This window comes from Sceloporus occidentalis, unplaced genomic scaffold (genome assembly GCF_023333645.1).
Source record: "Sceloporus occidentalis isolate IW3139 unplaced genomic scaffold, rSceOcc1.0.p SCAF_1, whole genome shotgun sequence".
In the NCBI taxonomy this organism is placed as follows: Eukaryota; Metazoa; Chordata; class Lepidosauria; order Squamata; family Phrynosomatidae; genus Sceloporus; species Sceloporus occidentalis.
In genome coordinates, this window is record NW_028316981.1 from 308,671,117 (window position 1) to 308,698,398 (window position 27,282).

Here is a 27,282-nt window from a genome sequence, read left to right on the forward strand (position 1 = left end):
GTAAATCAACTAATCTTAAACGTTGTGGCAGAGAAGAGGTCTATAGATACCATGGACTGGTAAAATGAGAAATAAATGGGTCCTAGAGCAAATTTTGGTCCCCCTCCTCTGGACACACTCTAGCTTATTGTTGTTGCTGTTAACTGCTTTCGAGTTGATCTAAACTCATGGTGACCCTGTGAATGAGACCTCTCCAAGCCCCTTTATCCTCTAACTCCCTGCTCAGGGCCTGCAAGCTCAGGTCCATGGTCTCCATGACTGAGTCCATCCATCTGGCATGCGGTCTTCTTCTCTTTTTACTTCCCTCCACCCTCCCCAGCATCATTGTCTTTTCTAATGAGTCCTGCCTTCTGATTATGTGGCCAAAGTATGACAGCCTCAATTTAGTCATCTTGGCTTCCAGGGAAAGTTCTGGCTTGGTCTGTTCAAGGACCCATTTGTTTGTCTTTTTAGCTGTCCATGGCATCCTCAGCACTCTTCTCCAGCACCACTACTCAAATGAATTAATTTTCTTCCTATCTGCTTTCTTTACTGTCCAGCTCTCAAAACCATACATAGTAATAGGGAATACTGGTGGCACAGTGGTTAAATGCCTGTACTGCAGCCACTCACTCAAAACCACAAGGTTGCGAGTTCAAGACCAGCAAAAGGGCTCAAGCCTGACTCAGGCTTGCATCCTTCTGAGGTCACTAAAATGAGTACCCAGACTGTTGGGGGCAAATTAGCTTACAGTTGTAAACCACTTAGCCACTGCTTAGGCGGTATGAATATGGTATATAAATGAAGCTTGTTTGTTTGTTTATACAATGGCTTGAATGATTCTAACTTTAGCATTCAGCTGTATATCTTTATACTTCAGGATTTTGTCTAGTTCTTTCATTGCTGCCCTTCCCATTCCTAATCTTCTACTGATTTCCTGACTGCAGTCTCAGATCTGATCAATGTTTGATCCAAGGTATAGGAAATTTTTAACTATTTCAATTTCCTCATTATCTAGGTTGACTTCATGTAAATCCTCTGTGGTCATTAATTTTCTTTATGCCTGCCTTTGCGCTTTCTTCCTTGATTTTCTTTAGTGATTGTTCCAAGTCTGTGATGTTTTCTGCTAGTAGTATGGTATCATCTGCTCATTATCCTTCTTGAATTGTCATGCCCGGGACTGGACACAATATTCCAGATGAGGTCTGACTAAAGCACAAAAGAATGGTACTACATTACTTATCCTGATCTAAACCAGTGGTTCCCAAACCTTGGTCCTCCAGGTGTTTTGGACTTCTATTCTCAGAAGCCCCAGACAGTTGGCCAACACTGAGGAATTCTGGGAGACAAAGTCCAAAACATCTGGAGGACCAAAATTTGGGAACAACTGATCTTGGCACTATAATAATAATAATAATAATACAGTGGTACCCCGGGATACGAACGCACCGCGTTACGAAATTTCCGGGGTACGAAAATCTTAGATTTAAAAAAACTGTTCCGGGTTGCGAAGATTTTTTCGGCTTACGAACATTTTTTCGGCGCGTTTCGGCGCGAAATTCAAAAGCCGCCGCTAGCCGCTAGCGGCTTTCCAGCGGCTTTTCGGGGCTTTTCGGGTTGCGAAATGTATCGGGTTACGAACGGCGCCGCGGAACGAATTAAATTCGTAACCCGAGGGAGCACTGTAATAATAATAATAATAATAATAATAATAATAAATTTTATTTGTATTTTCCCACCTCTCCTGATGAATCAAAGTGGGATTACAACCATAAAATCACCTTACAATGACAATAATATCTAAGATGCATATTATAAAAGCAGTAAATTGTCTAAAAATGATTTCAAAACAATAAAAACAATAAAAACATCATTTCAATATTCTATTATGACCAGAAGTGGGATTTTCTTCAGTTCTTTACAGAAGGTCAGGTGGGTATGCTCGCCGGAAGAGATTAGTCTTTAACGTCTTCTTGAAGGCATCTAAGATGGTAGTGAGACGGATCTCTTTCGGCAGGTTGTTCCACAGCATGTGGGCCATGGCTGTATATGATGTATATGCTCTATAGTTCTATTGATGCAGCTTAGAATTGCTTTCGCTTTCTTAGAGGCTTCATCACATTGCTGACTCATGTGCCGTGGTCCACTAAGACTTCTAGATCCTTTTTGCATGTTCCAATGCCAGAGAGAGAGTTCTTGCCTTTCACCATATTTGGAGTGTACGGTGTTTCCTTCATGCTGAAACTGAGCAGACACCAGTTGCTGCAGCACAAAATGCCCATCCCTGAGCAGGAGAGATGACACCTCAGGATGAAGCATTTAAAAGACCTTGCCCGTCTGTTGCCTGTCTGTGCCTCCTCCTCTTCTCCACCCTCAACTTCAAAAAGCTCTCTAGATCTAAAGCAGGTTTTATAACTGGAGGTTCATTTTATCTTTTTCCTCATACTTTTGTGACAGGACTGACAATTAATTTGCCGCTTTTGATCCTAACAGCCTCTCCAGGATCACATGCAAAGAACAGAGGCAGAAATGACAAGGCCACTTGCCTCCTTTTACAGCCTATAAAAATCTCCCCCACCATAAGCAAAGTGTTGGCTCAGCCATCATATTCTGATCAGGAAGACCAGGCTGACAAATTCGGTGTGACCAAAGAGTGCTTTTTTGTGTCTTTTTCCATTTGTGGAAACCTTATCTGTATTTCTTTGATACTGAAGAGTGAAACAAAAACCCAACTCCTTTTGACTCCGAGGGAAAATCCTATGAGTAACTGATGGCTTCCATGTCCGAGAGGCAGCGAATCCACTCTTTGCTTTAAATCCCAGAATGTAAAGGAGCTATCCAACTCTGGACAAATTCCCCCACCCCACCCCATATAGGCAACTTCTTTAAAAGTCAGGCTAAAATTCAGAGCAGATCCACAAGGCCACAGACACAGCAGCCACTAGGTGTCCCTGGGAAAATATATTGTATGTCCTGGGGCCCTCTCATACTATACAGTTATAGCACTATGATTCCAACTTTATTGTCATGGCTGCATAATATGGAATCCTCTGATTCCGTTGAGTTCATGGAGGCACTGGAGCTCTTAGGTTGAGAATTTTAAATAGTGCAAGATGGCATAGGATGGATCCATGGCAAAGTGGAATCATAGTGCCTTTATTGTGAAGTGAGGAAGGACTCAAGAGCTCTCTGGCTGAGAATTCTTAACAGCACTCCTTAAACAACAAATCCCAGAATGTGAATAGGTCCCTGGACTGTACAATTTAAAAGGGCTAAAATAATTTTTTTACACATTGAGAGAGCAATATTCAAGTGGGATCTTGACAAGTTGGACAGTGTCCAGAGGAGGACAACCAAAATGTTGAAAGGTCTGGAAACCACCAAGCCCTATGAGGAGGAATTGAGGGAGCTGGGTATGCTTAGCCTAGAGAAGAGAAGATTAAGGGGTGATATGATAGCCCTGTTTAAACATTTGAAGGGATGTCATTTGAGGATGGAGCAAGCTTGTTTTCTGCTCCAGAGACTTGGACATGGAGGAATAGATGCAAACTACAGGAAAAAAGATTCCACCTTAACCTTAGAAAGAACTTCCTGACAGTAAGAGCTGTTTAACAACGGAAGATGCTGTTTGAGAGTGTGGTGGAGTCACTTTCTCTGGAGGTTTTTAAGGCCATCTCTCAGGAGTGCTTTGATTGTGTAGAATGGGGTTGCGCTGGATGGCCCTTGTGGTCTCTTCCAATTCTTTGATTCTATGTTGGGAAATTCCTTTTTCTATGCTATTCTGCAAGGTACCTGATTCCTGGACTCTTTTTCCAGTGGTCATCATGTCATTTGAGTGGTGGATTAGGACTCTGGGAGACCAGAGATTAAATTCCCCATTCAGCCATGGAAACCCATTGGGTGACCTTGGGCAAGTTACATTCTCACAGCCTGAGGGGAAGGCAATGGCAAACCTTATCTGAATAAATCTTGCCAATAAATCCTAGGAGAAGGGCACTGTAACTTAAAGACTTGAAGGCACATAACAACAATACCCCTTTCCTGAATTATTTTTTAGCATTTTGTTTATTTAGAAATATGTAAAAGTGGAACAGGGATGGGGTGCCTGTGGCTCTCCAGAGGTTTATGTATTTTATTAAAATATTCACATTCTGCCTATTGCATGAGATCTCTGGGCAGTATACAAGTAAAATTGGTATAAACATTAGTGAAATCAATCAAATTATTTACATCCCCATGAAATTTTACTCCCCCTTTTCTGCAGTAACTTAAAATTTAAATAGACTAAAAACATGTTAAATAAGTTGACAAGTTAAAAGAATTTAACTTGTGACACTCAAATTCACGCCTCTGAAAGGACAGAGACAGCCTGGATCTCAAAGGAAGTTTATTTTTCTGTTGTTAATAGAGTTTAAATTTTATTTCCTGGACTTTAAGGCCTGTTACAGACAGCCAAAATAAAGCTGTTTCGAGTCACAGTGGAGGTATGGTGTTTCAATGATGCATGCGTCCTAAGAGTCCAGAAGTCGCACCAAAGCGATGGTCCAGCCCTAAGGACTGGGGCGTGGCTTTGGTGTGGCTTCTGGAATCTTAAAACGCATGCATCATTGAAACACCATACCTCCACTGTGACTCGAAGCAGCTTTATTTTGGCTGTCTGTAACAGGCCTAAGACTCTTCCTTCCAGAGCTCCCGTGTCCAAAAGAGAAAAATGGACTCTGCTTACATGGATATCCCTCTGTACCATCTTAACTGAGAACAACTTCACAAAATGAAGACTTGTAACTAACATTGTGTATTTTTCTTTCTCCTGTATGATTTTCCCTTTGCCTAATAAAGCAGCCAGTGGAGCTTTGAAAGCTTGCATCATGTATTTTGTGCATTTTGGTTGATCCAATAAAAGTATCACTGTTTTCTGGATTTTTTGGATGATATTGTGCTTCACAGCAGGTGACATTCAAGCAATACCTGCTGAAATTACCTCTTCTACACAATCACAGATGATACAGGAGCCCCGTCCTGTATTTCACTTAGCAACCCTATTTTCCATCCCTCCTTGATAAGCTGAGCTCAAACCTAGGTTTGGCTATATATCCTCCACCATGGGAATACAACCTTCTTTTCTGCCTGCTGCTATTGACTCCCTTGAAAATAACCGTCTTATTTCAGCCACTGTAATGTCTAAAAAGGAGAACATTTCAGACCTCAAACATGGTTAACTTTGGTGCCACCTAGTGTGCTTGCTTACCTTTGGAAAGAAATGCCAGTGCTCAGTGGCAGCATACTATAAATAGAAAGAGAGGAAAATTCTTGTCTTATAGAGAAGTCTGAAATGCCAGACCCAGAGACCCCTTCAGGCTGGAAAGAAGACTGTCCGAAGTGCTGTTGTCAGCTTCTCAAGCCAACTGGCCACCTACCTAATAGCACAACCACCATCAGCTGGCTGGATGCAATACAAAACTGGATTCACATGCTTCCACAAAGAGGAGAATGCTTGGACTTCGCTCCTAGTGAGTGCTTTCAGTGTCAGGATCCTGCTCAAAGGAAAGATAAGTCATATTCAAGAATGTCTATGTAAAGAGATCTTGCAGCACCTTAGAGACTAACGGAAAGAAAGAAGTTGGCAGCATGAGATTTCGTAGACTTAAATTTACTTCTTCAGATGCAATTGGACTTATGAACACTCATGCTGCCAACTTCTTTCTTTCAGTTAGTCTCAAAGGTACTACAAGGTCTCTCAACATACTGATTCTACAGACTAATATATATCTTTTGAATTCAGGAACGTCTGTTCATCAGCTACGAATACTTGTGCTATAACAGTTAAGGGAATGAGAAGCACACCATAACCTCTCACAAGAAGATTGAGAAAAATCAAATGCCACCTCTTGTTCTTTCCTCCACCTCCCTTTGTTCCTTTCTTCCTCAAAAACCCACTCTTTCCCAAAAACCTCATAATTACCATATCTTTCAGTCATGAAACTTCAGTTTGTAAAAGTGCAACAATTAGATTGTAATTCTCTATTTACTGTTGATGTTTACCTCTGTCTCCAGTTTTGCTCTTCTTCATCTCTTGTTCCCCCTTTGGTCAGCAACTTGACTTTGGGCCAGGAATCTTTCTTCTCATTGTACATAAGCTGCATATACATGGACTGCTCTATAAATAGATGAATACTAATACCATTTTCTTCAAATAAAGAAGGCATCTCCTGCAGGCCAGGAGCAAAATGAGGCCTTGAAATCTGGCTATTGTATGACAGGTGGAAAGCAATTCTAGTGCAGAGTACCTAACTTCCTATGTCTCCTCCTATTGCTGCCTAGATTAAGTCTGTATGATCAGCTCACTAGAAGGTAAGATCAACATGTTTTGCCCCAAGGTTCGATCACACTACAGAATTATTCATCCATTTTATTTATATCACACTTTTTTTCCAGACTGGGGCTCAAGGCACCTTAAAAGAGGCAGAAAATTACAACAAAAGCAGATACAGTTTAAACATATACAAAAGTTGATATACAGAATTATAACGTTATTATTCTCCATCTCATGGAATTCTAGGATTTGCAGTGTAGAAGCATCAAATCACACACTTGGTCCCATAAAATCATAGAGCTGGCCCCATAGGCCCTCAGGAAATCCAGCTAGAGCAGTTACTACCAAACTCTGCTCCTCCAGATGTTTTGGACTTCAGCTCCCAGAACTCCTAGCAGATAACCAACCTGGATGGGGCTTCTGGGAATAGAAGTCCAAAACACCCGGAGCACCAAAGTCTGGTAACCACTGAGCTAAAGCATCGCAGCAGGTAGCTGTCTAGCCTCTTTCTGAAGATGTCCAGAGAAGCAGACCCCACCACCTCTCAAGGAACTGGAAATTGGTTCCGTTGTCAACCCGCTTTTACCTTCAAGACGTTCCTTCTAATATTCATCTGATGGAGTCTCCCTCTTTGGAGGTCTTTAAGCAGAGGCTGGATGGCCATCTGCCAGGGATGCTTTGATTGTGAGTTCTTGCATGGCAGGGGGTTGGACTGGATGGCCTTTCTCGTCTCTTCCAACTCTATGATTCTATGAAATCTATCCTTCTGTGACTTAAAATTACTATTATTATATTACTATTATATTTATTTGTATCCCACTCTTTTCCCAGGACTTGGACTCAGAGTGACTTCACAGCATTAAAAACAGTACAATTAAAAACATTAAAAAATAAATTAAATTAAAAATTATTAATAATAATTACATTAAAAAGGAAATTATTACAATATTATTATTATTATTATTAGTAGTAGTAGTAGTAGTAGTAGTAGTTCTGGTCCTACCACCTGGGGCTGCAGAGAATAAACCTGCCCTTCCTTTCTGTGACAGCCCATTCGATATTTCAAGGATGCTGTCATGTCTCCCACTCTGTATTTTCTTCACCAAGTTGAACATGCCCTCAATCTTTTCTCATATATCTTGTTCTCCATACCTTTTGTCATCCTTGTTAACCTTCTTTGAACATACTCCAACTCTATACAAGTACCAACAGTTCTGGGCACCTCATTTTAGGAAGACTATTGAGATGTCCAGAACCTCATAGATTTACAATACACGGAATTCCAGATAAGGCATGAATAGCGGAGAATATAGTGGGCCTGTTACTTCCATGTCTTGGAAGCTATGGTTCTATTAACACAGGCTAAAATATTATTTGCCTTCTTTACTGCAGCATTATATTTTGGGTCACATGAAAGGTTGGGAAACCAATAAGCCCTATGAGGAGTGACTTAGAGAGCTGGGTATGGTTAGCATGGAGAAGAGAAGGTTAAGAGGTGATATGATAGCCCTGTTTAAATATTTGAAGGGGTATCAGCTTGAGGAAGGAGCAAGCTTGTTTTCTGCTGCTGCAGAGAGTGGGACCCAGAACAATGGATGCAAGCAATAGGAAAAGAGATTCCACCTAAACATTAGGAGGAACTTCCTGACAGTAAGAGCTGTTTGATGGTGGAATTAGCTGTCATGGAGTGTGGTGGTTTTTAAACAGAGGCTGGATGGCTATTTGTCAGAAGTATTTTGAATGTGTATTCTTGCATGGCAGGGGGTTGGACTGGATGGCCCTTGGGGTCTCTTCCAGCTCTATGATTCTGTGATTTTGTAGAATTCTCAGCCAGAGTGCCCCAAAGCCTCACCAAACTACAAACTCCAGAATTCAATAATATGGAGCCATGGCAGTTAAACTGGAGTAATATTGATACAATTGTATAGTGTGAGTGTACAGTATAGTGTCAGCATGTGGCACCTTCGGCAAGCTACTAATGTTTCAGATATAAGCCATTTTATTTTCCCTATAATGTCCTGGATGTTGTGCAGAACAGCAGTTTTCAACCATTGATCCTCCATGGTTTATATGAGGGCCAAAGATTGAGAACTACTGGTTTAGAACAGTGCTAGTCAAAATCGAGGTTCATGGGCTGGCATCAATCCATGAGCTACCAATACACAGAGACTACCCTGGAAAGAAAGGTTGTAACCAATGCTCACAAATATGGTAATGGTCCCTGGGATGCTAGCAAACAAAATACAGTACTGGTTCCCACATCAGATAGCATGAGAAGCACTGGTCTAAGGCACTGTAGAGAAGGTAAGGTTGACAACTGATGGATGGGGTGCCAGATTGAAAAACAGAGTAGGCTACTGTGCCTTGAACAGTTGTGTAGAAGACAGAATTACAATGGATACTACTTGTCACACAACCAGTTAACAAGTAACACCTACTGAAATTCCCTCTTTTACACAACCAAAATATAGACCTGCATGGGCGAAGCAAAATGGCAAGGACCAGAAAGTTGCACCACACTGGAATGGTCACCATCTAGCTGAAAATAAGAAAACAAAAATGTGAACTGTCCCTTTATCATATTACAAAGTATTATGATAACCTTATGGTGTCATTACACATGTGCCATGGGTACCAATCTTGCCTCCCCACTAACATCGCTATTTAGATATAAAGAACTGAATATTCTAAGGTAATTATTCACATTGTCTATAATCTAGCCCACTATGAATCTCTTGTAGCCAAAATCAACATCCTGTGAAAATTTTAAAACATACACATTTAGGTGCGGCTTAAGCATTCGTACAACAGAGTGCACCGATGATTTGTAGTCCATGAGAACGTGTGATGCCAGAAATGAACCTTGGGACTTTCAAATGCTTTATAGATTTATGTGGCCAAAGTTTTTGCAGATCAGAACTGCAAGTAGTCAGGGGAAAATCTGCAAAATCTTCAAGTCTGCAAAATTTTCTGCCAAATAAATCTGTCAGGTCTTTTTAGTGTGCCACACATCCATTTTGTAATTTTTGCTGGAACAGACTAAACACAAATGAAACCTCTGGAAGAAAGTCATCCATTCTGAAGGTGCCATAGGGGAATATCCAAAATTATCCTAGAAGGCGGCAGGTGATCAGTGTGGACTTGAAAAGTATAGTTGCGTGTGCTCTTCCTGCAAGACAGTTTTTGAACCATGCCAAAGGAGAAGAATTGTTTCTTTTGGAAGTCTGCAAGAGTAACTGCTTACTTTTAAAACAGGCCACTGTACTAACATCAAAAACATGCCCTTCAACTGTCTCAATTTGGCAGGGTCACTTCCAGTTAATCCTCTGCTGTCCCACTTTTTCAGCTGCTTTGTCTCGGTTTCTCCTCCCATTTCCCCATTTTGTCCTCAGCATACCTCAGTTGCTGCTACCAGAGTTCAACGTGCCAAAGTAAACTCAATTGAGAGAGCAGAATCTTGGTTTTCCCAGGAAGCTCAGGTGAAAGCAAAATGCTGCAGCCTCTTCTAACTTATCTGTTCTTCCTCATTAATACCTTTTACCATCTTAACCACACTCTGATGTTGTTTGGCCACACATATTCTGGTTTTCATCTGTAAAACATTTGGCCAGTAGACAAAAATTGCATGTTTTTCAAAACCTGGACTTCTAGTCACTTCCAATTTTGTATTTTCATCGTGTGAGGAGGGATTTTTTTTTCATTCTGTGTGGCTTCCAGAGGGTCCTCTGGCAGAAAAACTACTCCTTGCCCAGAACCTACCAAAGATGCTCATCCCTGGTGTAGACAATATTGAGCCAGACTGTCCAACCCGGTATAAAGCCATTTCCTATGTTCCCATTGTACAGAATATCCACAAGGTGGTGCCATTCTACAAATTCTTGCATCTCTTGCATTTCTCATTAGGGAAAAGAAGAATTCCTTCATCTGAATTTCAGCACTGACTTACCTGTTTCACCACTCCTGAAGCATTTCACAAGCTGAAACACATCTGATCAATTGCACTTTACTTTTCATGTATGGGAGTGATGCTGTTCTAAAATAAAAATGCGTACACTAGGAAAATATGCCCAAAAATGCTTATATTGCAGGTTTTAAAAATCCACATTGCATCAGAGGAAATTTCTGGCAAAAAAATATGTTTGTTTGTTGTTGTTGTTGAGTACGTTCAAGCCATTTTGGACTTATGGCGACCCTAAGGCATATCTATTGTGGGGTTTTCATGGCAAGTTTCTTCCGAGGGAGTATGACATTGCCATCCTCTGAGAGTGAGAGAGTGCGACTTGCCCAAGGTCACCCAGTGGGTTTACATGACCAAGCTGGGATTTGAACCCTCATCTCCAGAGTCCTAGTCTAACGCTCAAAGCACTACACCACGCTAGCTGTCTGCACGAAAATACATACACAAAAAGAAAAATGCCTACACCATTGTACTTTAGAACGAGTGTATGTATAGATTTATGTGGGCCAAAATAAGCATAAGGTAAAAAGAGAGAGAAGAGAGAAACCAAATGGAACTGTAATTGACAAGATTCCTTGATCCCTGTTGTTCATTGAATAACTGACAAAATCAGAATAGAGATAGAAATCATCTCAGGAAACGTATGACAGAGCTTCGATGGACATCACCTGCCAGTGATACTTTAGCCTCACAGTTGACAAGCCAAATATAAGCAGATCTGATGGAATATTATTATATGGATGAAGGCCCTGCAAGTTCCTACGCTATTGAATGGGAAGCAAGTAAAGTGTACATTTGGGGTAGAAACATTTTTTAAAAGACTTTAAAATAATAAAGGAATTATTGAAAAATGCCGCAAGTTGTTGTACCTCAGTTTGATGTTTCTCATCAGAAGATGAAATGAAAAACTGCAAAATTGCAAAAAGTTAAATATGAATTGAATAATATACTCTTGCAACAAAATGAACTTGTTTTGACCTGTTTATGACAAGCATATTAGGAAAATGGGGAACATCCCAACAAGATTCTGGTGCATCGCCTTAAACATCAACAGCAACCCAATGTTATTTCACCTATTGAAGATGAAAGCAATAATTTCTATACCTTCACCACAGATATAAATCTACAATTTTTCAGATTTTATGCAGATTTGTATAGCTTCAGTAATAAAATGCACCAATAGGATTGGGATTTTATTTTCTCATATTGACCTTCCTCATCTTACCACATAACAGCAAAAGTTTCTTTCAGAATCTTTATACTTAGAAGATATTATCAATGCTATAGCAAATATGAGAATTGGGAAGACTTCTGGACTCGCTGGGTTTCCAATTGAATGGGACAACAGTTGTTCCAGTTTGTTAGCACCAAAACTACTCCAGGTTTTACAACATATCTTAGAATCTGGCTCCCTCTCTTCATCATTAAATGATCCCTATATTACGCTGATAGCGAAATGTTGTAAAGATCATACTTGCTGCACTAACTACCACACTATATCCCTACATAATGTTTTACATAGGATTTACCAAAAACAATCAGAGATAAAGAAAAGCCCTCCCTTCAGCCACCATCTTCGGGGGAGAGAGGCAGGCAAGCTCCAACTGCCTGCCTGAAAGAAGAAAAAGCCCTCCTTCCAACCACCATCTTGAGGGGGAGGCCTGGCCTGAAAGACTAAGAGCCCTCCTTCCGACCACCATCTTGAGGGGGAGAGAGGCCTGTTATGTTTTATTTTGACTTTTTATTGTACTTCCTGTTGTACACCGCTTTGATCTAATTTGGAAAAGCGGTATATAAATAAACATCATCATCATCATCATTATTATTATTATTATTATTATTATATTCAAATGGTTGTGGATCTGATTGCTTTAAAGTCAGGTAAAACTGGTCATCCAGCTTATATCAATTTATATGGACTTATATATGGACATTTGGTCAGTTTTCATGGAACCCTACAACTAAGGTGGTTATTTTTACTCCTTTTGTGTTTTTATTTTCATGCTTTTGCTATAAAGGTAAAAGGTAAATGTTTCTCCTTTGACAAGTTTGTCTAGTCATGTCTGGCTGTAGGGGACAATGCTCATCTCCATTACTAAGCAGAGAGAGCCAGCATGGTCCAAAGATGACTCCGGTGGTCATGTGACCAGCATGACTGGACAGAACGCTGTTACTTTTCCACCGAAATGGTACCTATTTATCTACTTGCATTTGCATGCTTTCAAATTGCTAGGTTGGCAGAAGCTGGGACTAATGACAGGAGCTCACTCTTGGAACTTTATTGTATGCAACTGAGATCCCTTTTGAATGTAAATAAAAACGTCATAGTTATAGAGTTGGAAGAGACCCCAGTCCAGTCCATCTCCCTGCCATGCAGAAAGACACAATCAAAACACCTCTGACAGATGGCCATCTGTTTAAAATCCTCCTATGGAGACTCCATCACTCTCCAAGGGAGTGTGTTCCACTGTCGAACAGCTTTTAATGTCAGGAAGTTCTTCCTAATGCTTAGATCAAATCTCTTTTCCTTTAGCTCACATCCATTGCTCCATGTCCTGATTTCTGGGGCAGCAGGAAACAAATTGCTCCATCCCCAATATGGCACCCCTTCAAATATTTAAGCAGGGCTAGCATATCACCTCTTAACCTTCTCTTCTCCAGACTAAACAGCTTCCTAAGCTCCAGCTCTTCTCTCCTCATAGGGCATGGTTTCCACACCTTTCACCATTTTGGTTTCCCTTCTCTGGACATGCTCCAGCTTCTCAGCATCCTTTTTGAATTGTGATGTCCAGAACTGGATGCAATATTCCAAGTGAGACCTGACCAAAGCAGAACAGAGTGGCACTATTATGTCCCTTGATCTCTAGACACTATTCTTCTATTGATGCAGCCTAGAATCACATTGGCTTTTTTAGCTGCCACATCACACTGTTGACTCATGTTCAACTTGTCTGATCCAGGATTCTCTCTCCATATAAATCAACAAAATGCCTCCGGAAGCTTAGGAAGAGGATGAGAGTTCACTAGCACTGCCTACGTTGCATTCTGCAGCTGGTACTGAGAGGTGTACTGCCTCTGGTACTGGAGGATATTTTTAGCCATCCTGACTAGATGCAGCAGGGATGCAGCTATATGGTGGGTGGAGTGAGTAGGGTAAGTCTCCCCCAAATAAGAATCCCCTTCCCCACAAAATGAATACTTCCTTCACTCTCCGATTTTCTAGCATTGCTGTAACTTAGCCCTTCAGCTGAGCATTTAGAAATGTAGTTGGACCCTCTGAAGAAAATGACAGGCAAAGTTACCAAGAGAATGTGAACTCAGCAAATAGAAGAGTTCTAGGTGTGCTTTGGCTGTCTGCAATGCTAGAAATTCGGGAACTGAAGGAAAATTTCATTTGGGGGCAATGTGTTCATTTTGCCACCCTCCGCCCAGCTACATCCCCTATAGATCTCCATCCTCCATGCATTAATCTAGTCCCTGTTTAATGCACCCACCAATATAACTTATGGCAGCAAATTCCAACATTCTGTGTATATGCTTGAAGTACAACTTTTATCTCTCTTGCTTCATGTATCTTCACTGAGTGACCCCAAATTCTATTATTACTAGAGGGAGAAGAAACATCTCTCTTGATCCACTTTTTGAACACTGGGCATAGTTTTATGCATCTCTATGATGTTCCCCTGTTTACTTTCCTTTTTTTTCTGTGCTAAAACGTTCACAGATCTTGTAGTGTTTGGTCATAGAAGATGCTCTAACCACTTAAAAAAAAATAGGGTTGCCACTTACTAAATGTTTTCTAGCTCTACAATATACTTTTGGGATGTTGTGCTTGGAAATGTATGCCACAGTGCTTAAGGTATCTGATGTGGAGGCAACCTTTCCACTAATGTGCTAGTGGCCAGCATCTTGTTTAAGCCCACTGGCTACAATTGGACCTGCTCTGGTCCATGGACCACTACTTTGTGTAGCACCAGTATACAACACTGTCAATATGGTCACACCATAGATGTGAAAAAAGGCATTATATAAGCTCTTTAAACAGTTACTGATCCATTAAGAGGACCAGTCATCTTATCTTGTGATTGTTAAATTTGGTTAGGAGTGTTTGGTAATGGGACTTTGCCAAATGCCCTTTGACATTTCAAGTAAACAATATGCCTTATCCACTCTCAGTTCTAAAATGCTAGTCACACAGGACTTACCTTTCTGGAAGCCATGTTGATTTTTCTTCAGCGAGACTTATCCTTATTTACACACTGCAGCCTCAACTCTTTTAACACCACTAATCTACCCAGATTACTTTAACTGGCAGGAAATGTCTCACATCCTTTTGCAAAAATTGTAAAATTGGTGACATTCTAGTCTTCTGGTCTTAGGACAATCTTAGGAATGTGTCACTTTTTTTGTTAGAAGATCAGTAAAACCATATTCGATTTCTTTGAGATCTGTCAGATGGTTGCCATCTCACTCTGCAATTTGTTTGCAATTGGTCAATAAAGCTTAGATCTTCATCTTTTGTTTGCCTCAGTTCATGAAATCTTCATACAGTCTATCCCTACCCACCCTATGTACATCCCATGCATGGGGGTATGATCACAGCCATACCTTTCAAAAGTAGAATACATGTGGGGCACTATGTGTTTAAAAGCAATGCACGTCAAAAAATTCTACTTCTGAAGAATTTCTGTCTCCTTGTTGCCTATTTTATTAAAATATCTTTCTAGCTCTTATGATTGCTTGAGCATGAGCAGATCTCAGAAGCTGGAAATGATACTGAATAACATTTCCGAGGAGCACTCAGAGTGTATTATTGTGTACTTCCTTCCCCTCCCTTTACATGCAACAAAACTAGAATAGATGAGCAAAATAATTTTGTAAAATCACTTAATATGCATCATATAGGCAGACTATGGGATTCCGCTTAGGATCTGGATTATACTAACCCCAGAATATTTTATTCTTTCAGGAAATATAGTCTGGGGTACTATTTATAGCACAGACAAAGGAGGTCATTCATTGTAATGTGAATGACCTAAATTTAAGGGGAAATTAAGAGTGCTTCTGATAAGTGGCAAAAGGGAGAATTATTTCAACTTCTAGTGACCCTGAGTGACTTTCCAAATCCGACTTGGAGATTAAGATAATCACTAAAAAGAAAGACAGTGCTTTTCTTCTGTCTGTCTGCATCTTTTTAAAGGAGCAGTATATCAGGCAACAAGCTCCCAGGGGCCATGAGCCACTGTGAGACAGGGGAAAATTCTACTTTTAAAACAAAACCCACAAAGAAACAACAAAAAGTCCACCAGGTTAGAAGTGTAGCAGGCCACTATAGTCTTAAAACTGAAGAACAGGATGTCCAACAGCTGGGAAACAGAGTTGGTCACCTGAGAAGCTAAGGCACTGGGCTATGGGAGAGCAGAACACCTGTTGAGCTGTTTGCAGACAGGTAAAAAGCAAAACAAAACACATAGCTCAGGTAACCGCAGCACATTGAAAAAGGTTGCATATTCTTGGGGCATCTGATGGTTCACACTAGAAATGCCAATGGGAAATCCAGGGTTACTCTTTAGAGCGGACAAACAATACTGCTTGTAAGACTTTGCAAGGATCTTTTTTTAAAAATGCAAGCTAGTTAATTAAGACACAAGTTAATTCTTTGTTGCTGTTGTGTGCCTTCAAGTCATCTCCAACTTACTGCAAAGAAGCAAGATGAACACTGCTTTGGTCAGACCTTACTTGGAGTATCATGTCCAGTTCTGGCTGGAATGATAGTTCAAGAAGGATATTGACAAAACAGTATATCTAAAGGAGTGTGACCAAGATGGTAAGAAATCTGGAAACCAATAGAAGCAGTCACATTCAAAGTCACTTGTTTCCCCCAAAGAGAAAGTCTCAACTTTCAGTATTAACCACAAAGTAAGTAATTTGATCTCAATTGATTTTGTTCACCTAATGAACAGCTAAATCATATCTCATGCTTTCTTGTTATCGAGATTGCCATGTTGCTCCAAGCCCCAGTGGTTCCCAAACTTCGGTCCTCTAGGTGTTTGGCCTTCACCTTCCAGAAGCCCCAGCCAGCTTGGCCAACTGTCTGGAGCTTTGGGAGCTGACGTCCAAAACACCTGGTTGGCCAAAGTTTGGGAATCACTGTGTCTTGTTTAAGTCAATTCAGGCTAGTATGAAACATCCAAGTTTCGTCCAAGTAATGTGCAAATTTCTCTTATGTGGTTGATTTTATCTACAGAGAAGAGAGCCATGTAAACTGTTATTTTTAACACATCTTTTTTTCCTAAGACTTTGCAATTTCTGTTTTGGAAGTCTGTTTGCCTGTAGAGGCAAGGTCCACACTTGGCCAGATTTTAGGACTTTTTAATTCAACAGCTTGCCACCCTTGTGACATTTTTTCTTGACATAAAAATACTGAATTCTGTGTTCATTTTCTGCTTATCTGGAGAGAAGGTGCCTGTTGACTCCCATGTGTGGCTTTGCTTCAGGTTTGTGCCAATCCCAAGTAGTTGGGCTCCACTAACAGAAAGATAAAACTCTCTCTCAGTAATTTTGATTCTAACCCGCCACCCCCAATTGTACAATCACACTTACATCTTGTGAGCCACAACCATAAAACTCTCTTCCATCTCTTTGTCATTGCATGACAAGGTTGGGCAACTCTCAATGACTTTGTTCTTGTGGGCCTTCAAGTCGTTTCTGACTTATGGTGATCCTAAGATTTTTCTCAGCAAGATTTATGCAGTGGTTTGCCATTGCCTTCCCATGAGGCTAAGAGCGTGTGACTTGCCCAAGATCACCCAGTGTGTTTCATGGCTGAGTGGGGAATCGAAACATGGTCAGCTAGTCCAACACAAATCACTACGCCATGCCAGCTCTCCTTTCAGACTAGAAGGCTATATAAGCTGCTCAGGAGGACAGGTAGGGCTGCACTCCACCACCATTCAAATAAAACTAATCTCCCCTCTCAAAAAACACCCTCTAGGGGAGTGAAGGCATTTTTGCCATGTTTTAGGCTGGCTCTGGGCAATTTGGAGAGCAGGAAAGGCCTTTTTTACAATAGGAAGAGACCAGAAACTCACTTCTTGTTTACTTCCTATTTTTAAAAAGGGCTTCTCCTGGACCAAAAATGGTTAGAAAAGCCAAAATCATGAAGATACCCTCACCCATCTGGGGAAAAAAATTCCTTAAATATCTGACTCCTGGGGACCCATGCTGACTACACTGTCTACCCCATTCTATGTGGATTACATTGGTTACCCCTTTAGGTACATGCAATATGGAAAACTAGCTTCACTTGCGTGAACTGCATGCCTGTATTCCTGTGAACTGGCAATCTGGAATCTGGTGAATTGGCAATCCAGCACTCTTGCCACTCACAGCCATTCAGCTCCAAGGCAACAGTGAAGCTGGAATTACCCACCACATTGCATACCATATGCACATTGCATAAATAACACATCTGTAAAGGGCAAGGCCCCCCACAGCTACACTTTCCCTGCATTTTGAGCTTGAGTGAACATGAGGCTGTAAGGCAGGGCTGGGATCTATGCAATGCTCCAAACACTGTGGGACTGCAATGGAAAGTTGCATCCCATCTTCTTTTTGAAAAATTCAAGTCTAGCATGTAAGGGATAGCCAGTGAGACTGGCAGCATGTATGGGGTGCTCCAACTCAGGGTTTCAGACAGCCATAGCCACTTCCCAGATACTCCATGGCACCCCCTTCCTGGTTTCCTTGATCAAAATGCAGTGGGCCCTTGTTATCTTTTGGGGTCTGGTTCTAGGATCCCCCAGGGATACAAAAATCCATGGATGTTCAAGTCCCATCAAATACAATGGCATAGTAAAATGGTGTGCCTTACATAAAATGGCAAAATCAAGGTTTACTTTTGGGAATTTATGCTTATTATTTTCAAGCCGTGGATGCTTCCATCAGTGGATAAAGAATTCGTACACACAGAGGGCCCAAGTGTACTGACACCACTAATCATGCTCAGTCCTTACAGAGCTGTTTTGGGTTTCCCCTCTTTCTGTTTCTTTCCTAAGATAATTTCTGTATTTCTACAGGTGTTTTGCTTCTCTTGAGTCTGCTCACAACTCTGTCTTGTGCCGTTTGGAAAGAATGAGCTCCGTGTGTAAGACCGCCCAGTAGTTATGGTTCAAGACCTGGATTTTTGGAGACCTGGGCTCAGATCCATAGCACTGTCAGGGACTAAAGGCACACTACTTTTTCTTAGCCTGAACCCTTCCCTTCTTTCCATTTGTTGTGTGCCTTCAAGCCATTTCCAACTTATGGTGACCCTAAGGTGAACCTATCAAGGGGCTCCAATGGGGAGGAGGATTGGCCCCTATGAGATTCTTCTGTTCAGGAATAGTGTCCAATTTTGACCAGTTCTGCACAAATGTGTGGATTATTATTGAGATAATGTTCAAGAAATCCTTAATGAGCAGCGGGAACAAGATGGTGGTGTGGATTCAATCCTTCATTTGAGGAACGCCAGATTATAGAAAATTGAAATATCCTGCAAATGTCCTCCTCTTAAACCTGTTGGGCTATTTGGAGGCCTTGTTCACAAGATCCTATGCTAACTGCTAGCTCATGGTAGAAGCACTGGGCTGGATGACCGTTAAGACAGATGGAGCAAAGAGGCTGGGGAGGAACAAAATACATCTCTGAAAGACCGAACTGCAGGCTTTAACTGCCACCAAGCTTCAGGCTTTTTCACATTGGAAGCACAACATGTGATGACACCTTGGAAGCTGGAAAAGCAGAATAGCTGTGGTCGTGAACATCCATACATGCCCTCCCGATTTTAATCAAAATATTACCACATAAAGGTCAGAGACACACCCCAAAACCCCACATGCTACAAAGTAAGATAAAGTTTAAATAATTCACTCTATTTTATTTTGTCTTAAAATAGTTTAAACTTTATGCTACAGACTTGTTTCAAAAAAACTCAGAAAGTCTCATCTTGCACCAAAAAATATATAATTTTATAACACTCTGTTTTATTATTATTATTTTCTCCAAAAACCATTAAATACTAGATGGAAATGAGAATGAGTGTTAAAAAGAACATTTTTGTGTTTTTTGTCCTTTTTTTCAAACTCAAGAGTTACACAATCGAAAACAATAAATTTCTAAGCAATTATATATTGCCTTCCCTGTGAAGATTCCAAGTTTGAACTCCAGCAAGAGCTGAGCTGCTAAACCCAGGCCTATAAAACATACACACACACACACATATATAAACATGCACACATAAGCCCATCCGTTGAGTGTTAAAACAGATCACCAGATAGTTGGTGCAATCTGGTTTTGGGGCCTGCAAATGCAAGCTTGATCAAAGACCAGGATGGCTGATCTATGCCACTGGCAAGCCACAATGGGTGTGTTATGTTTTTCAGGCCTTTACTAAAACTATCAAGTGCATTATTCTTAGCCATACGATGGCTACAGTTTCACTTATTAAGTCTCAGGGACCTTTTGCTCTCTGACTCCCGCACCCGGAAAAAGAAATGAAAAGAAGAACAAAAAGGAAAAATCCAAATGATTACTTAGCTATCCAGTGACTGTGGCTTTCATTTTCTTTCCCTTTTTCCTCTTTCAAAAGACAAAAAAAAAAAGCACGTAGTGTTTTTAAATTGAAAACAAGAGAAATGGATTACCAAGCTAAAAACTCATGATTCCTTTAAAACTAACACAGTGCACAATCAGAGAAAAGTTTGGTTAGAAAGCAGTCAAATTTTTATATGTACACGGAAGTCACAGCATATACAAACTGAAAAATAGCTTTTCTTCTCTCTTTTTTTTTTAAAAGGAAAGATCACCAGCATATCCCTTTGATGCTTCTGGTAATGGTTATCACAAAAGATGATACTGGGCCTAAAATCCAATTGTTCTTGTTTTGAAAGACAAGCTTGTTAAAATTAGTTTGAAGCAGCTGTTCTTGGCTGGAGGCTGCCCGATTAACCTGCTTCCGCCTTCATGTACCTCTCCTTCATGGCTGATTTCCCACATTTGAATACTATGTAGGGGCCAGAGGTGTGTGAATTCGGGAAGAATGAGAGGACAGTGAATTATGTTGGTCTTCTCTATTTGGCCCTGACTTTCCCTTCTGGGAAACCTACGACCAAGTGGGAAAGGACAATGCCAGAGGTAGACAAAATGTGACCATTCAGATACTGCTGGACTGGAACTCCCTAGCTCTAGCAAGCATAGCCAACGGGGAGATATGAAGGAAGGGGAACAGCCACCAATATCTGGGGTGGGTGGATCATACCTTGCCCCCACTAGGATTATCCTTGTCTCATTACTGCAATACTCACATGAGCACACTGTGTTTACATGAGACAGCATCCTGGGAAAAGGGTTCCTGAGCAACTACTGGTGGGTGTGAAGAGGGCTTTAATCTGATGCTGATTTATCAATATGATGCTAGAACAATGGAACCCACAAGTGAGGAGAAAAAGAGGAAATAATCTGGGATTGAAGTCCTGACTGCGACACCACCAATTGCTTTAACAACTTCAAGATGATGTGATGTTTGGGCCCAACACCTTCTGCTGGTTGTGCATTAGCAGTTCACCTCTCTTATCCTCCCCCAATACCAAGCAAGATTTCAGTTTCAAAAACTGATTTCTGCATTGGAGAAGGAAAAGGAGAGCTGACTCATATGTTAATGTCCTTCCCAGGCTGTTACACACTGAAGATGGGAGAAACTACGTATTTAAACAGTCCACCGTATAAAACCCTTCCTGTGCATTAAGACTAGGCATATCAGGAAGGGGGGCAATGTATGAATGTCAGATTTCCCTACTATAGTATGAAATAAGGCTTACTGCCTTAGAGTTGTCAAAGTTGCTGCCTTGTGGTGAGAATCAAGAAATTTCAACCGTCTTACAGGAATTATGATATAAGTAACTATATCAAACAGGGTCTCAGCTGTCACCGATTCTTCAAGCAAAGAATGTTAGCAGAGTCCAACATCATTTAGTTGGGGACCGGGCCAGGGTAGATGGGAGAGTTTAGTATTCTGTAGAAAAATGTTAATAACTATGTGTTTGTTGTTGTTGTTTAAGTATGATTGTAACTCCTCAAATTTGTAATGCTAAGCCCTTTCCCAATGACAGTCAGATAGGAATCTGTAAGGGCCTTTTTATTGACAGTATAACCTAGCAGAGATTGGAATGAGACTACTGTTGGAAGAATAAAGTTGTTTAGTTGCATATAACACAAGCAAGTGCTACAGTTTATAAACATTTTAACTGACTAGGCTTCTGTCAATGACCACTTAATGAAATGGACTGGATCTACTTCTGTGAAAATATATATTGAATTATTCCCAAATGCAGTCTCGTGGTTTGGCTTTGAGCAAAGAAATCAATGGGACCAAGACTGGGTTAATTTATGTTTCTGTATGCAGTAAGAGGAAGAGTGATTTATCCCCTTTCCTCTCACCTTTGTGAATGCAGTGATATTCCTCTTCTCAAACTGTCACATCCATTAAAGCTCTTTCCCTTTACTTGCAAGTCTCCTAGTCTTATAGAAAGAGAATCTTCCCACATCTTGGCACAAAGTGATGATCTTACCATAAAGAAAAAATTGGTCCACCAAGAGCTATGTCCCTAGATAACAAAGGACCACTTCCTGATGATCCACCCCATAAGTGAAACCACTACCATAGATAAGCTTGCCATGTCAACTATCAAGAGATATTTAAGGAAATTTAAGGAGGAAGGGATGCTACTCTTATACCCTAACATTTGATACCTCTCCATCTGGATATATGATGAATTCTTCAGTTAAAACCCATCAGACAAACATGAACACTTTGCTTGCTCCATGTCTTAGGCTTTCCTTATGTGCAAGCATAAATTCTTCTGTCAAAAGTCATGGAACAAGGATGGCCACAATCTCATCTAGAAGCAAATGCCAAGTCTGGCAGAAGGCATCAGTGGAATTTGGCCAGAAGGGGTGCTATAGCAAGGAAGTGTATGTCTGAGAGCTGGACAAATCCAGCCATGCTCAGTCAAGAAGTTCCAAATATTTAAGGGACTTGAGTAACAAAATAAAAATAAATAAGGGCTGTTATGTGTTTTAAAGGCAAAAGGTATATAGGTTATTTCTGAAGATGTGTAAAAAATGAAAGCCAGATAACCTCATCTCTTCCTCTGCTTATCTATGTGAGATGATTCAAAGATATGGCAAAACTTAGGTTGATGTTTATACATTCACAGCTCTTTCTACAGCAGCATTCAAAGGAATAAAGCAAAACAGGGCTGGGCACTTCTCTAGGGGGTGATGCCACAGTGCATGCCTGTTTTTGCTTACAGGAGAATTCAGAGACTTAGCCATGTTAGTCTGGAATATTGGTGTGCAAAGGGATCTTGTAGCACCTTTGAGACCAACTGTGCAAAAGTTGAACCTTATGCTAAAACCTTTTTCACAGAGTTAGTCTCAAAGGTGCTACACGTTCCCTTTGTTTACAGGTGTTTTACATACAAAGTTCCATGTCCTCCTCTTAAGGCTGGTAATGTTCACTGATGAAATGGGAGTCTCTCACCACCCCCACAGCATTCATCTCTCATGAACAGTCCCTCTGCTTTCAAAAGAGAACTGGTAGGACAGGGATTGAAATGCAGCTTATTTAGCAATGTTTGTACAGAAGAGAAATTGGTTTTAAAAGAGGATTTGTGTTCCCAATATCCTGCACACTTTAGTTCCTTCTCTCAAAAAGAAGCGAACAAGATGTGATTATTGTTCATTAAAAACCTAAAATCATTTGTGTGAATGCTGCTTGAGACAAAGGGATTCCAACTCCACTTTCACACATCTTCCAATACACAAAAAGATGGTTTAGGCTACACCAGGACCTTGAAAAATTAACTTGAAAAGCACATCAAAGATCAGAATTGGATACTGATGGCTTTGCAATGCCTGGCTTCCTTGTGTTTTTTAGGGGGAAGGAGCAGGGAGAAGAAAAAGGCTGTAACAAGCTGGGCCCAATGACCAGTAACAGTACAGTAGTCTAGAAGAAAATAATATGCTCAGTCAGAAGACTCAGCACTGAGCTATATGCAACGTAGAAATAATATTAAGAAAAATGTTTTGAATCTTAAATAAAGATGCTCAGTGCACATTACAGAGCTTTTGTGATCACGTCTTGCTGGTTTTATAATCAAACCAACATGTTATCAACACCCTGGCCACAACTCAACACTTTAAAATTCCTGTAGTTATACTACAATCATGATGGGGACACTCAGAGCCATAAACAAATCTAGTGGTGCTTTTTTTAATGCTTACACTGCTAGGGAGAAAGAAAATAAAACCCCACATGTACCAGCAACATCCATTTTAGTGGTGAATTAAAGAAATTGTACAGGCCTCTAAAAGGTGTGGCCAGGAATGTGACATGGCTTCCATCAACAAAGGCTCTAAATTAATCACACAGTTAAAAACTTGGAAGTGTCACTGACATTCAGTGCTGCTAAGTTTTCCATAATAGGGAAGCTCCCTTTGACTAAGGAAGGAGAGAGTATTTCAAGGAAATTTCTGAAATAACACCGCAATGCTAACAGGGTGGCAGGAGAAGAGGAGGAAATTCTCCCAGAGGAGTCTGAATTCCAGAATGCCAGGAGCAGATGCTTTGGACATCAAGGTGATATCCAGGAACGTCTGTGCCACAAAAGGAAAAGGGCTAAGTGACTAAAAACACAGTGAATTTGCATTACAGTAGGTATTTGCGTCTGCTGTCTTCATCTAGTGTGAGATCTACCACTTCAGGTGGAGAAGACCAGTTCTGCGAAGAAGCCACTCCTGTCCATGGTTCTGATTGCCGGGTGTACTGCAGACCTGAGCCGTGTTTCCGGGAAGACACACTTTGAATCACTCCTCCCCGAGGATGGACACATCTGTGGCAAAACGGGGGGGGGGGGGGGATGACACAGCAGAAACATGCCTGTTAGACCTTCCCCCTGAGTGTACAACCAGGTCCACCACCTAAAAGCTTCAACAAGGGGCCATCTGTAATGCATGTGTTGCATACAGCAGAGAGAGGGAGGCAGCCAAGTTGTGCAAAATGATAAATTGAGAACCATGTGTGTCGTAGCAGGACATAAAAGAGACATTAAATGTACATAAGCAAAGTAGCGTTCTAAGTATGAAGCAATCATCAGTAGTCAAACACTGAATTATCATAATGTATACAGTGCTTGAGAGAATTCATAGCGCTTCATGCAATCTATGGAACTCAAGATTATTGCCAAGGTTAGCAACACCACCCCTGTATTACAAGAGTGAGGGTTGGAATTTTAGGGAAAGAGAATAATGGAGGGTTGAAGACTGACTGAGCTTAGTTAAGGTGAGGGAGAAATGAGGCCTATGGTCACAAGTGGACCTCAAGGCTCTTTTTGCAACCCCTTCTCCGGGCTTTCTAAACCAACGTCCTGACCAAAAATAAAAATAAAAAATGAACTACTTCTCTTTGGAAGTGTCCAGAAGCAGCAATTCACCTTTTAAATAAGTTACAATGGCCCACTGCCTAAACTATTTTACATAACAAATATATGATTTTCAAAAGCAGAAAGAAGCTTATGGTCACTTTGGGTTTTGTTGTTGTTTGGGGCTTTCTAGGGTTTGGTTTGGTTTTGTATTTTTGACAGTCCCAGAGGCCCCCAGAGGACTCCAAGGGCAGAAAATTGCCTTTGGACCTTCTGAAGCTGCCCAATCCTGGTTTAGACCAACCAACATCTAGGAGATTCTTGGAAAGCATTATTACAAGGATATTTACAGGCTTCATATCCCTATTGTCTTCTGCAGAAATAGCTAATAACACAAGAAATATTATTTCATTGATATATTCAAATCATAAACACCACAGAACAGGTATTGCATAATTCATTGAGGGAGGGCTGGAAGATATCAGAAGCACACACAGACTTCGTATTTCCTACCATGTTCCCTTATGTTCCCTGCTCATGTGAGTGGAGAGAGGATGGGAAAACATAGGCATATTAAGCCAGCTAAGATTGCTCTCCTGTTTGACAGGAGAAGGGCATGGGTGAGATGATCCTAAGGGCCATGTTTCAAGTTACTTTTTGGAAGAACTGACAGAATTCCAGCCTTCTGCCTCTACCCTTTTCATGTAAGACTGCTTACATATTAATGTATCTGAGAGGAAAAAAAACATCTGCTTTTAAATACCAGAACAATTTTTGGGAACTTAAAAGGTAAATCTGAGATTGCTTATTGTTCACTCTTTCATGGAAGCAGAAGCCTGGAACAATTAATTAACCAATGGCCCCAAGATGTGTTCTCTCTCCCTAGCCATTTTTAGACAATCATAATCAAGGCCATCTGCATTGTTTGGGGCCTCCTTTTTTTTTTTTTTGGGGGGGGGGGGAGTCTGAAACCAGAACTATATCCCAGTTGCCTGTGGCTGGAGGCCACATGTTAATAGTCAGGACACAGGGGTTCCCACTAGTATGCAGAATTCCATGGGGGATTGCAAATGCACCAAAAGGAGTTTGCATAATTCCACAGATTTGGCTTTCAACTGGAAATTGAGATATAATTGGTCTTGGCACCTTTGTTCAAATGGCTCTTCCTTTTCACAGCTTGCCTTTCCTTTTGTCACCTCATTGGTTTTCTTTGCCTTCACTTCACTTCTCCCTGTGACTGGAATTCTGTTCTCCCCTGCTGTCTGACAAACTTCTTTCCTGTTTTTTCAAAAAAGATCTTCTTAAGACTTTATACCCACACTTTCCTATGAGTTCTGTAGTTCATTTTTAGTTGATTACCCCCCTCAAAAAACAAACCTCCAGCAGCTTTTAACAATGCATACTTCTACAAGATATGGTGCTGAAGGCATCCTTCCTGTCCTCTTCCACCTCCATGTTCATCTTATTATAAGTGCAACATAAAATTTTTAAAACCACTGCCATTAATTTGACACTAGGCATGTTTTCAATTTGTACATAATTCCAAGGTTAAATCAGGAAAGGCAATGGATTTCAATAATGGGAGGAAGGAGAGGCAAAATTACCTATTTGCTGTCAACAAAAAAAAGTAGTACAGATCGAGTCTCCTTTATCCAAAATGTTTGGATCCAGAAGTGTTTTGGATTTTTTTAGACCCGAATACCTGTATTTGCATATATGTACATAATGAAATATCTTTGAGATAGATCCCAAGTCTAAAGACAAATTTATTTATGTTGCATATACAGTGCGCCCACATCATACGCAGGTGCACCTTATGCGGCTTTCAGCATATGCTGAAAGCTGCACTGGGAAAAGCGGTGGCGCGCCCCCATAAGGCATAGTGCCACATGTGCCCATGGTGCGCACACGCCACTGTGCTCCCATGTGCACAAGCCCCATTCATTTAAATGGGGCTTGATCATACACAGAATTCTCCATATGCACGGGGGGGGGGGGGGGGGGCTGGAATGGATCCCCTGCATAAGGAAAGGGCGGACTATACATCTTACACATGTAAATTGAAGGTAACTTTATACAATATTTTAATATAATTTTGTACATGAAACAAGTTTTGTGTACACTGAACCATCAGAAAGCAATGGTGTCACTATCTCGGCCACCCATGGCTCTTGGAATATTTCAAATTTCAAAACTCTGGATAAGGGAGGCTCAACCTGTATGAGCAATTCATCCGATGACATATATATATTCCAGTTTTTTAATCAGACTCAATGGTAAAAACAGAAGTGGGAAAAATGTAATGAGCACCTTGCATGTTCCTGAACTCCCACAATCTCCACTTCACTGTCGGATGAGGCAATATTAATTTCTTCATTGACCTGGGTGTTGCTGGTGGGGGTTTTGTCACTTGGTAGGTATCCAGCATCCAAGTGATCTGCAGAAGAGGAGCAAAAGGCAAACATGCCTTGAGACTTAGCAGCTTGATCATCTTGCAAATACTCAGTAGGAAGGTATTTCTCACCACCTACACATATCAAGGGTCCCACTCATTACACTGCAGGTGCAGAATA

General features: G+C 40.9%; 1 protein-coding gene across 3 annotated transcripts in view; it reads right to left on the minus strand.

Moving 5' to 3' along the window:
* Positions 1-23,546: 23,546 nt before the first annotated feature.
* LOC149324218 (protein ARK2N-like) overlaps positions 23,547-27,282 on the minus strand; it is a 69,020-nt gene continuing 65,284 nt past the window's right edge. For 2 of the 3 annotated variants that reach the window (XM_089497795.1, XM_089497800.1), the window contains exons 5-7: positions 27,020-27,146; positions 25,856-25,987; positions 23,547-24,181 (exon numbers count right to left, since the gene is read on the minus strand). In XM_089497795.1, coding sequence (XP_089353921.1) covers positions 23,998-24,181; positions 25,856-25,987; positions 27,020-27,146 — 443 coding nt within the window. In that variant the 3' untranslated portion in view covers positions 23,547-23,997. The remainder of the gene's footprint in view (positions 24,182-25,855; positions 25,988-27,019; positions 27,147-27,282) is intronic. The other variant, XM_089497805.1, reaches the window with a different exon arrangement.